We start from the raw sequence: 11,959 nt of genomic DNA on the forward strand, positions 1-11,959 counted from the left end.
CTGCATTCTTCAGAATAGTTTTCAGTTTTCTTCACTCCTAAATCTTATATTACTGTATTAAGATATGACAATAGTATATTCTGTATGGTAAGATTTAGGTGACCAGGTTACTGTAGGGTGGGAATGGTCTGTTTCATGGAATTTTCTCAGAAACAGAAGAGGATTAATCTGAATAACCTTTGAGTTTGAGTGTGTTTGATGCTTAATTTTTTTTTTCTTTAATAACTTGACATTTCCAGTCTTACTAAGCATCAGTTCAGTTTAGTTCAGTCGCTCAGTCGTGTCCAACTCTTTGCAACCCCATGAATCACAGCACACCAGGCCTCCCTGTCCATCACCATCTCCCAGAGTTCACTCAAACTCACATCCATCGAGTCAGTGATGCCATCCAGCCATCTCATCCTCTGTCGTCCCCTTCTCCTCTTGCCCCCAATCCCTCCCAACATCAGAGTCTTTTCCAATGAGTCAACTCTTCGCATGAGGTGGCCAAAGTACTGGAGTTTCAGCTTTAGCATCATTCCTTCCAAAGAACACCCAAGGCTGATCTCCTTTAGAATGGACTGGTTGGATCTCCTTGCAGTCCAAGGGACTCTCAAGAGTCTTCTCCAACACCACAGTTCAAAAGCACCAATTCTTCAGCGCATAGCAATATAAAAATGGAATATTTGCTAAAAAGAGGATCTTATGAAAAATCCTTAAAGTGATCACTTGCACTCTAACTTGTATTTTTGAGTTGAAGAAGTATGAGGAGATTGGATTAAAATGTACAGACTATAGGACTTTCTGGGGAAGTTTGCTTTTGTGGTTTATTCAGAAGTAATAGCCTAGGTTTGACTTTTGCCTCCACTAGTTACCTTCTGAAATGGGCAAATTTAACTCAGATAACCATTATATTTACTACTGTGGGCAAGAATCCCTTAGAAGATATGGAGTAGCCATCATAGTCAACAAGAGTCCAAAATGAAGTACTTGGATGCAATCTCAAAAACAACAGAATGATCTCTGTTCGTTTCCAAGGCAAACCATTCAATATCACAGTAATCCAAGTCTATGCCCCAACCAATAGTGCTGAAGAAGTTGAGGTTGAATGGTTCTATGAAGACCTACAAGAGCTTCTAGAACTAACACCCCAAAAAGATGTCCTTTTCATTACAGGGGACTGGAATGCAAAACTAGGAAGTCAAGATATACCTGGAGTAACAGGCAAATTTGGTCTTGGAATGCAGAATGAAGCAGGGCAAAGGCTAAGAGAGTTTTGCCAAGAGAATGCACTGGTCATAGCAAACACCCTCTTCTAACAACACAAGAGAAAACTACACATGGACATCACCAGATGGTCAATACCAAAATCATATTGATTATATTCTTTGCAGCCAAAGATGGAGAAGCTCTATACAGTCAGCAAAAACAAGACTGGGAGCTGACTGTGGCTCAGATCATGAACTTCTTATTGCCAAATTCAAACTTAAATTGAAAAAAGTAGGGAAAACCACTGGACCACTCAGGTATGAACTAAATCAAATCCATTACAATTATACAGTGGAAGTGAGAAATAGATTTAAGGGACTAGATCTGATAGAGTGTCTGATGAACTATGGATGGAGGTTCATGACATTGTACAGGAGACAGGGATCAAGACCATCCCTAAGAAAAAGATATCTAAAAAAGAAAAATGGCTGTCTGAGGAGGCCTTACAAATAGCTGTGAAAAGAAGAGAAGCGAAAAGCAAAGGAGAAAAGGAAAAATATACCCATTTGAATGCAGAGTTCCAAAGAACAGCAAGGAGAGATAAGCAAGCCTTCCTCAGTGATCAATGCAAAGAAATAGAGGAAAACAATAGAATGGGAAAGACTGGAGATCTCTTCAAGAAAATTATAAATACCGAGGGAACATTTCATGCAAAGATGGGCACAATAAAGGACAAAAATGGTATGGACCTAACAGAAGCAGAAGATATTAAGAAGAGGTGGCAAGAATACACAGAAGAACTATACTAAAAGATCTTCATGACCCAGATAATCACCATGGTGTGATCACTCATCTACAGTCAGACATCCTGGAATGTGAAGTCAAGTGGGCCTTAGAAAGCATCACTACAAACAAAGTTAGTGGAGGTGATGGAATTCCAGTTGAGCTCTTTCAAATGATAAAAGATGATGCTGTGAAAGTGCTGCACTCAATATGCCAGCAAATTTGGAAAACTCAGCAGTGGCCACAGGACTGGAAAAGGTCCATTTTCATTCCAATCCCAAAGAAAGGCAATGCCAAAGGATGCTCAAACTACCACACAATTGCACTCAATTGCTATCCAAGTAATGCTCAAAATTCTTCAAGCCAGGCTTCAACAGTATGTGAACCATGAACTTCCACATGTTCAAACTGGTTTTAAAAAAGGAAGAGGAACCAGAGAACAAATTGCCAACATCCATTGGATTATTGAAAAATCTAGAGAGTTCCAGAAAAACATCTATTTCTGCTTTATTGACTATGCCAAAGCCTTTGACTGTGTGGATCACAATAAACTGGAAAATTCTTCAAGAGATGGGAATACCAGACCACCTGACCTGCCTCATGAGAAATCTGTATGCAGGTCAAGAAGCAAAAGTTAGAACTGGGCATGGAACAACAGACTGGTTCTAAATAGGGAAAGGAGTACGTCAAGGCTGTATATTGTCACCCTGCTTATTTAACTTATATGCAGAGTACATCATGAGAAACACTGGGCTAGATGAAGCACAAACTGGAATCAAGATTGCTGGGAGAAATAGCAATAACCTCAGATATGCAGATGACATCACCCTTATGGCAGACAGCAAAGAAGAACTAAAGAGTCTCTTGATGAAAGTGAAAGATAAGAGTGAAAAAGTTGGCTTAAAACTCAACATTCAGAAAACTAAGATCATGGCATCTGATCCCATCACTTCATGGGAAATAGTTGGGGAAACAGTGGAAACAGTGACAGAGTTTATTTTTGGGGGCAAAATAAAGTCAAAATCATTGCAGATGGTGACTACAGCTATGAAATTAAAAGACACTTACTCTTTGGAAGGAAAGTTATGACCAACCTAGACAGCGTATTAAAAAGCAGAGACATTACTTTGCCAACAACGGTCTGTAGTCAAAGCTGTGGTTTTTCCAGTAGACATGTATGCGCGTAAGAGTTGGACTATAAAGAAAGCTGAGCACCGGAGAATTGATGCTTTTGAAGTGTGGTGTTGCAGAAGACTCTTGAGAGTCCCTTGGACTGCAAGGAGATCCAACCAGTCCATCCTAAAGGAAATCAGTCCTGAATATTCATTGGAAGGACTAATGCTAAAGCTGAAACTCCAATTCTTTGGCCACCTGATGTGAAGAACTGAGTCATTTGAAAAGACCCTGATGCTCTGAAAGATTGGAGGTGGAAGGAGAGGGGATGACAGAGGATGAGATGGTTGGATAGCATCACTGACTCGATGGGCATGAGTTTGAGTAAACTCTGGGAGCTGGAGATGGAGAGGGAAGACTGGCATGCTGCATTCCATGGGGTTGCAAAGAATCAGACACGACTGAGCGACTGAACTTAACTGAATTGAACTGAGTTACCTCCTGTGTACTCTTGGGAAGTTACTTCATAGCTTTATACCAGGAATTCCTACCCATAAAGTGAGGTTTTTGGAACAGATGATTCAATTGTTTTATTAGCTTTGTTCTTTGCTGGATAACTCAAGGATTTTGATGTGTTGGGTTTTGTTTTTGAAATCAAAAATTTTAAGATCTGTAAGTGACCTGAAGTATCAGATTTCCTAAAAATTCACCCAAACATCATTGGTTGCAATTAGAAATTAATTCCCTTTCTTTATTATTCTTCATAACAGTTCAGGATAGCTATATATAACAACAACAACAAAAATACTTAATTTTGGGTAGTTTGACCAAATAGTTTGATTTTTATCATGTAAAAGATATTTAGAAGTAGATAGTCCAGGGTTGATATGGCAACCCTAGGTATTATTAGGATGCAGGTTCTTTTTCCATCTTTACTTGTGGCTTTTAACCTCATCTTGCCACCTCGAGATTCTCAGATGGCCGTTGTACTTCCAGCACTAATTTCTCATTCCAGGAAGGAAGAGGGAAGGGTAAGGGGCAGCAGAGTCTGACTCTTTTCAAGAACTATCCTACAAGCCCTATCTATTTCTAAAAAAGAAAACCATATGCAAATGGAAGTCCTTTGTTGTGACCAAAACTGTGTCATATGGCTCTCTAGCTGCAAGAGAAGCTGGTAAATATAGTTTTTTTGGTGGTTGTACCAACACGCTGAACAAAACTGTATTTCTGTTACTATGAATGAAAAGAAGAAAACCAGCAATGCCTCTAATACCCCTTAATTCTCAAAATCACACATGAAAAATTGTTCTCAAATTAATCAGAGAACTGCACATCATTACACTGCACATTTCCATTAAAGTATTACCTGGGGAGATAATCTTTTTTTTAAGTCGGGGGGCTGTGGTGGGTCTTCGTTGCTGCACATGGGCTTTCTCTAGGCATGCAGGCTTCTGACTGTGGTGGCTTCTCTTGTTGCAGAGTGCAGCAAGACTAGGCACACAGACTTCAACAGTTGCAGCACATGGGCTCAGTAGTTGTGGCTCATGGGCTTAGTTGCTCCACAGTGTGTGGGATTTTCCCAGACCAGAGATCAAACTGGTGTCCCCAGCATTGCAAGGTTGATTCTTAACCCCTGGACCACCAGGAAAGTGCTGGGGAAATGCATTCATAATGAAAGAATCTCTGAAGATGTCCTAAGAGTGCTGAGAAAGTAGTTCACAATTTAAGATGCAGGAATAATCACAGTTCAATATCATCTATATGTACTCACCTTCCCATCAGCAATGCTTAATGTCTGAATCAGATATTAAAGTTGATGCAAACATAAATAGTAATCTAGACCAGGGTTGGGAAACAATTTATGTAAAGGGGAAAAAGTAAATAGTTCAGGCTCTGTGAGACATATGGTCTCTACCATTGTAGAGTGACAATAGCTGTAAATGATATATTAACATATGAGTGCATCAGTGTTCCAATAAAGTTTTATTTACAAAAGTAGTCAGTGGGCCAGGTCTGCCTGCAGTCCATAGTTTGCCAACCCCTGATCTAGATTATCTTTATGGTTTTTCTTTTTAAAAAACAATTTTTTACTGAAGTATAGTTGATTTAAAATGTTGTGAAAGTTTCTACCATACAGCAAAGTGATTAAGTTATTGTATTTTTTTTTTATTAATTAAGCTAGGGCACCACAGACATATTCTAAGAGAAAGATCTTCACTTAGCTATTAAACATAGCCCAGTGGCAGTGTATTTTAAATTGAAGTGTTTTGCAGATCTCAATTTATTATAGAAATGAGCTGTTTGAGTCTCCCTGGCTCTGCAGAGCGCTCCAGTAATGCAATTCCAGCTTGAGAGGCACATACCACTCTAGGTCAAGTGCTGACATTGCAGGAAATTTTGGCAGTTGAGGGACTGTCACAGCCACCAGGGCAGATGGAATTACTCTGTACTCTCTCTCTCTCTCTTTTGGCTAATTGGATTACTCTTCAGAGAAGGATGTTTGATAAAGTCAGATTAACAGGGGGATCCTCTTTAGCCAGCAAGGGACATACTTTCCTGAATGGAAGCAATGGGATGAGTTATCAAAACATGCGTGTCTGAGCTATAAGAAACACCTTTAGGACCAAAAGTAAAAGATCAAAGGGGTCCTATTAGCTACAAATACAAAGCTCCAGTATCTTGTTCTTCTAGTTCATGGACAAGAATTAAATATGCACTCTGAGTCAAACAGGACATAAACCTATTGCTGTTTTAGTCACTAAATCGTGTCCGACTCTTTTGTGATGCCATGGTCTGTAGAACACCAGGCTCCTCAGTCCATGGGGTTTCCCAGGCAAGAATACTGGAGTGGTTTGTCATTACCTACTCCAAGGGGTCTTCCTGACCCAAAGATTGAACCCAAGTCTCCTGCCTTGGAAGGCGGGTGCTTTACTGCTGAGCCACCAGGGAAGCCCATAAGCCTGTACTTTATCTTTTTTTGCCATATTTCTTAGAACAGGCCTCCTTGCACAGTAGGAGACAAGTGAGAGTTATGATTCTGTGATAGTCATGTGTGGTAGTAGAAAAGTCTCCCCACTAGAGACGATCTGGATATTCAGTCTAGCTCCACAGGTAGCCTTCAAGCCTCATTTTTCTTTTCAATCTTCAGATATAATGCCAACCATGGAAGATTTGTATGGAAATGAAATGAGATACGAAATATAGAGCTTCAAGGGGCACAACAGATACTCAAAAACCATTAGTTCTACTTATTTTACATCCCTCAAAAATTAAAACCACTGGGCTGTGTGATTTAGTCCCTTTCATCAAGGAAAGCATGGTTTGTCCTTCTACTGGGGTCAGTGGTCTATCCTGAACATATTCGTCTACGATTATATGTAAGAACTCTTCTTTGATCCCTTTGCATGAGAGATGAAATCTTCCCAGAAAGCCAAGGCTCTCCTCAAAACCCACACTGCAGTGGAAATGCTCTCTCCCCACAAAAGGAACATTGTCTAATAGCCGTGAAATGTTCTTTCCCATGGTGCATGGTGTGTTTTGACATCCACGTAATGTATGGTCAGTGGGAAAACCAAAGTCTACGTCATAGACCTCTGCTGAGTTGAGTGGACTAACAAGATTATAGCTTTCAAATTGGAAATATAGAATATGATCCAAAGAAAGAAATACTTCTGAGGCAGGGCACACCGTAGGGCCCATTTGGAAGCAATCACCATCATGGTACAAATGCAGAATTTGTATCTTGGTTCTGCAGTTCATAGGATGGGGTACAATTTGAACATGATTATTTGGGTTTTTTCAGGATAATTTGTGTTCCTTCATACTAGTTATGATGCCTGAGACAACCCCTGCATCCTTCCACAACCACATTTTGTTCTAGACTTAATGTAGCAATAGGTATTCTTAGGGCTGTTTCCTAATGTGTCCTGAGCTCTGTGTCAAGAATCTCATGTTTTCATCTGAACATCTTTCAGACCAAAGGTAGTTTCATGCCACAATCAGACTTTTTTAGTAAACCTAGTTCTATGACTGAGGCTCTTGCCACTCTTTTTGGAAAGTTGGAGAAAATCCAGGGAGATCAATGACCAACACAATCCTCTCTAGAAATTAAAATTGCAGCATTAATAGTTGATGAAAGCATGGTTTGTTTGGTCTGAGTAGGGCAGTTACATAAAGAAGTTAGCCATGCTGCCAGTTGCCACGAACCTAAGATCTTCGGAGGAATATAAAAATTAAGCGTACTGAGCCTTTTTCGAAGAACTGTTGTCATTTCCAACATTGTCCCCGGGCAATCTGATTCCAGCCCAGCTGAAGAAGTTTTCAGCCAACATCACCCCATCTAGTGTACACAGAAATTGCAAGACTTAAAAAGTATACGCTGGCAATTGGTATAAAACAGTGGGCTTCAGACAACTACAAAGCTGCTGAGGATGGACTGTGTTTGTACATGATTACTGTCACTCTGGAATATGCTGTGTGGTTCATGTTGATCTTTTTTGTTATATTGATGTCATTCCAAACTTCAAACAATAGGGTATTAAGGCTTAGTTAAGTTACCCTGCCTTTCTTTCCCCGCTTTCCTTTCCTAGGCAATTCATAGAATTTGTATACTGCACCAGCAATTTTTATCTTTCCTTACATTTGCCAGCAATATGCAGTTTACTTTATTTGACACAGCACATAACTACAGACGTGCTAAAGGACTTCTGGAAATCATTTATCCCAGCCCTCATCCCCACCCTAAAGCCAATGCTGGATTTCCGAGGGAGATGGCTTCATTTTTCCTAGTCTGGTGGCTCTCAAATTTGGGTACATCAGAATCACATGAGGTCTTGTTAAAACACAGATCCCTGGGCACCACGCTCAGAGTTTCTAATTCAGTAGATAGGGAGCTTGCATTCCTAACACGTTCCACAGATGCTCCTGCTACTCATCAGAGAACCACACTTTGAAAACCATATTCCTCCCAAAGTGAGGCAACGGTTGAGAGAAAGCACCTTTCTCAACTGACACTTTATTTGTTTATTATTTTAATTGATTAAATAATGTAGCATTATCAGTAATCTACTTCCAGTGATCAAGATTAGAATGTTTCCCAGCCTAGAGAAAGACTTCAACATTAACACGACTCCAGTGGTATTGCAGGAGGAATGTGCTATTAGGGGCTGGCTAAATTGTGCTGCCGCTTCTCCTCCCCTCTCCCTTCACCTTCCCCTTTCCCCTCTTCCTCCTTCCCTTTCTCCTTCTAACTATTATTACATATTTTTGTTTCTAGGAGCTTCAGCTGCAATCTGGACTTAAGGCCAATATGGATGTTCAAGGTGGTCTAGCTATTGATATTACAGGTGCCATGGAGTTTAGTCTATGGTATCGTGAGTCTAAAACCCGAGTGAAAAATCGGTAAGCATTTGTATAGTACTCTATGAAAAGAACCAAAGATATTTCTTTTTTAATTTTATTGAAGTATAGTTGATTTACAATGTTAATTTCTGCTGTATAGCAAAATGATTCGGTTTTATTGATACATATATGTGTTGTTTTTCATATTCTTTTCCATTATGGTTTATCATAGAATACTGAATATAGTTCCCTGTGCTATATAGTAGGACCTTGTTAGTTATCCATTCTATATATAATAATTAGCCACTTCTAATAGCAAACTCCCAGTCCTTCCCTTCCCCATCCCACTCCCCCTTGGCAACCACGAGTCTGTTCTCTATATGCAGAGATATGTTTTTGAAATCCTTTAACCTTCCAACCCCTCAAAATCTTATGCTCTCTATTTGTAATCATTAAATCATAGAGTAGGGAGTAACCATGGGAAGTCATTCTTACCATAGATCCTCATGAGCAGGTAGGTATCTAATACAACTTAGAGAAGGATCTTTTTGCTTTTAAAGACATCCATGGACAGCTTGCCCAGTGGGTGAGACATCCATCTTCTCTTGGTATTCCACTTTCAGTTCAGTTCAGTCGCTCAGTTGTGTCCAACTCTTTGCAACCCTATGGACTTCAGCACGCCAGGCTTCCATGTCCATCACCAACTCCTGGGGCTTGCTCAAACTCATGTCCATTGAGTCAGTGATGCCATCCAACCATCTCATTCTCTGTCATCCACTTCTCCTGCCTTCAGTCTTTCCCAGAATCAGGGTCTTTTCCAAGGAGTCAGTTCTTTGCATAAGGGGGACAAAGTATTGGAGCTTCAGCATCAGTCCTTCCAATGAATATTCAGGACTGATTTCCTTTAGGATTGACTGGTTTGATCTCTTTGAAGTCCGAGAGGGACTCTCAAGAGTCTTCTCCAACACCACAGTTCAAAAGCATCAATTCTTCGGTGCTCAGCTTTCTTGATGGTCCAACTCTCACATCCATACATGACTACTGGAAAAACCATAGCTTTAACTAGACAAACCTTTGTTTTGCTTTTTAATATGCTATCTAGGTTGGTCATAGCTTTTCTTCCAAGGAGCAAGTGTCTTTTAATTTCATGGCTGCAGTCATAAAATAAGCAGGGTAACAAAATATTCCACTTTAGTAGTTGACAATGCTGTCAGAAAACTTTACTTTTAAGCAAATTATTTTAGCTTATCCCTCTTGTTGAGATTTAAAATCTTTCTTCTTTTGCTGTCTTCAGTGGAGAAAAATAAAAAGATGATCACTTTTGTGCAGAATCTAAGTCTTAAATATTCTGAGTCCTTTAAGTGTATTTATCAGTGTTCATTTTTCTAAACAGAATTTCCTCAGGTCCTTTAGCTTTTTTAATTGACTCATCAGATCAAATGAAAGCATTTTATTTTGACCTTAAAGCATCTTTGAACTAGCATTATAATCAAAAGAATTTTTCTTCTGTTTGTTATAGTATTGAAGAAAAGAAAATGAAAAATGAAATTGATTTTTACATTTTTGGATATTTAAAAATACAGTGGGGCAGAAGTGAGATAGGAGTGCTAAAATTAGATTTTTAAAATTTATTTTGAACAATGGGTGAAAGAATTGAGAAAAATCAAAAGGTAGCACACTTAACATGAAAGATGACCCTCAGGGTTACTGAAAGGAACCAAAGAATGAGAAATGGGAGAAGCTTTCAGAGGGATAAGCAATATAATTTAGGGCCTCCCACCAAATCAGTCATCTTTCTCCTCTTTTTCATGTATTTTCTGGATAGAAGTTTTCCCAAATTAAACTGAGTTGAATTATTTGCAGAAGGAAGTCAACAACAGCAATGCCAAAAAAAATAGCTGGCTTTTTAAAAGGGACACAATATCCCTAAGTGTCTGCCAGTGTCCACATTATAGCCAATTCATCTTTAATTTTCCATTTGCTCATTTAAAGATGATCTAAGCCTTTGTTGCGGAGAAGGCAATGGCACCCCACTCCAGTACTCTTACCTGGAAAATCCCATGGACGAAGGGGCCTGGTGGGCTGCAGTCCATGGGGTCGCTAGGAGTCGGACACGACTGAGCGACTTCACTTAATTTTTTCACTTTCATGCATTGGAAGAGGAAATGGCAACCCACTCCAGTGTTCTTGCCTGGAGAATCCCAGGGACAGGGGAGCCTGGTGGGCTGCCGTCTATGGGGTCTCACAGAGTCGGACACGACTGAAGCGACTTAGCAGCAGCAGCAGCAGCAAGCCTTTGTTGAGTGTAAGATGTGAGAAGGTATGATAAAGGATTCAGGGATTTAAATGCTACCACCTCTGACCTACTTTTCACTGGCAACAACAGCAAGTGTGCTTTGAGTAGGACGGCAAACATTAGTAGGTCTATCAAAAGAGTGTAAAGTACAATTCATATTTCATCTGAAGTCTGCAATTAAATTAGAGTGGTCCCAGAGGTAAGCCTTCGAGAATTGTGTATCCTCTTCATTTTCCCCCAAGACTTTATCCTACTCAGTCCAGTCTGTCTAGGTGATCATTGGAGAACCTATGATATCTGTCCTTTCTGAGCCACGCAATGTACATGCTGTAGGAATTGTTCTTCATAATACTATATATTTTTTAAAAAATATCTTGGCAATCATAGACTTCTGTCACCAAAGACCTTTTAGAGAAAGTAATGAAATGAATTAAAATAACTACATAGAAGCCAAAAGAGAGATAAGTACCAAGAAAATCGTTGTAAACATCCGCTGTCCTCTGGGTGAGCTTAGATTTTAAGATAATCAGGTATTTCTGACTTTCTGAAAGGACCAGATCCCAGGCATCTTTTCCTCTTGGCTCTTGGTATGCCCTTATCAAACATTAATGCCAGATAGACATTTCATTCCCACATTTAGAACTGAAGGCTGGGAGAGGACTCAGAGGGAAGGCAAATTTTCACTGCCCAATTCCTAGAACTATCCAGGCTCTGGTACCAACAGAATTCTAAGCAAATTTAGGTCACCTTTCCAGTTATCAATGTCAGAAATTCAGACCCCATGGTCTGTTAGTTCAGCTCAGTTAAATGTGATTCATGGATTATTTTGCTCAATTTTTAGGGTAAGTGTGTTAATAACTGGTGACATCATGGTGGACTCCTCTTTTGTGAAAGCTGGCTTGGAAATTGGTGCAGAAACAGAAGCAGGCTTGGAGTTTATCTCCACGGTGCAGTTTTCTCAGTACCCATTTTTAGTTTGTCTGCAGATGGACAAGGAAGATGTTCCATACAGGTAAGAAACAGGACTTACAGAATGTTCCAGGGACATCAAGAGTTCACCAGGAACTTGCACCCAATTTTGAGCATTCCACAGAAATTAAAGGAAAATGGTAAAACCCAGTGAGACATGAATTTTCTTTAAGTGAGTAAAGAATAATTGATAAGACTAAAAAAAAAAAAAAGTCAGTTTCTAGCATGCCAAGAAACTATAATGACAAATTCATTTGATTCTGGAGATAA

General features: G+C 39.6%; 1 protein-coding gene across 1 annotated transcript in view; it reads left to right on the forward strand.

The window, feature by feature from the left end:
* Nucleotides 1–11,959, forward strand: part of MTTP (microsomal triglyceride transfer protein) — a 53,173-nt gene that overhangs the window by 38,398 nt on the left and 2,816 nt on the right. The window contains exons 16-17 of the mRNA XM_055587795.1: nt 8,360–8,484; nt 11,562–11,732. Coding sequence (XP_055443770.1) covers nt 8,360–8,484; nt 11,562–11,732 — 296 coding nt within the window. The remainder of the gene's footprint in view (nt 1–8,359; nt 8,485–11,561; nt 11,733–11,959) is intronic.

The sequence above is a fragment of the Bubalus kerabau genome, chromosome 7 (assembly GCF_029407905.1).
Source record: "Bubalus kerabau isolate K-KA32 ecotype Philippines breed swamp buffalo chromosome 7, PCC_UOA_SB_1v2, whole genome shotgun sequence".
NCBI classification, from domain to species: domain Eukaryota; kingdom Metazoa; phylum Chordata; class Mammalia; order Artiodactyla; family Bovidae; genus Bubalus; species Bubalus kerabau.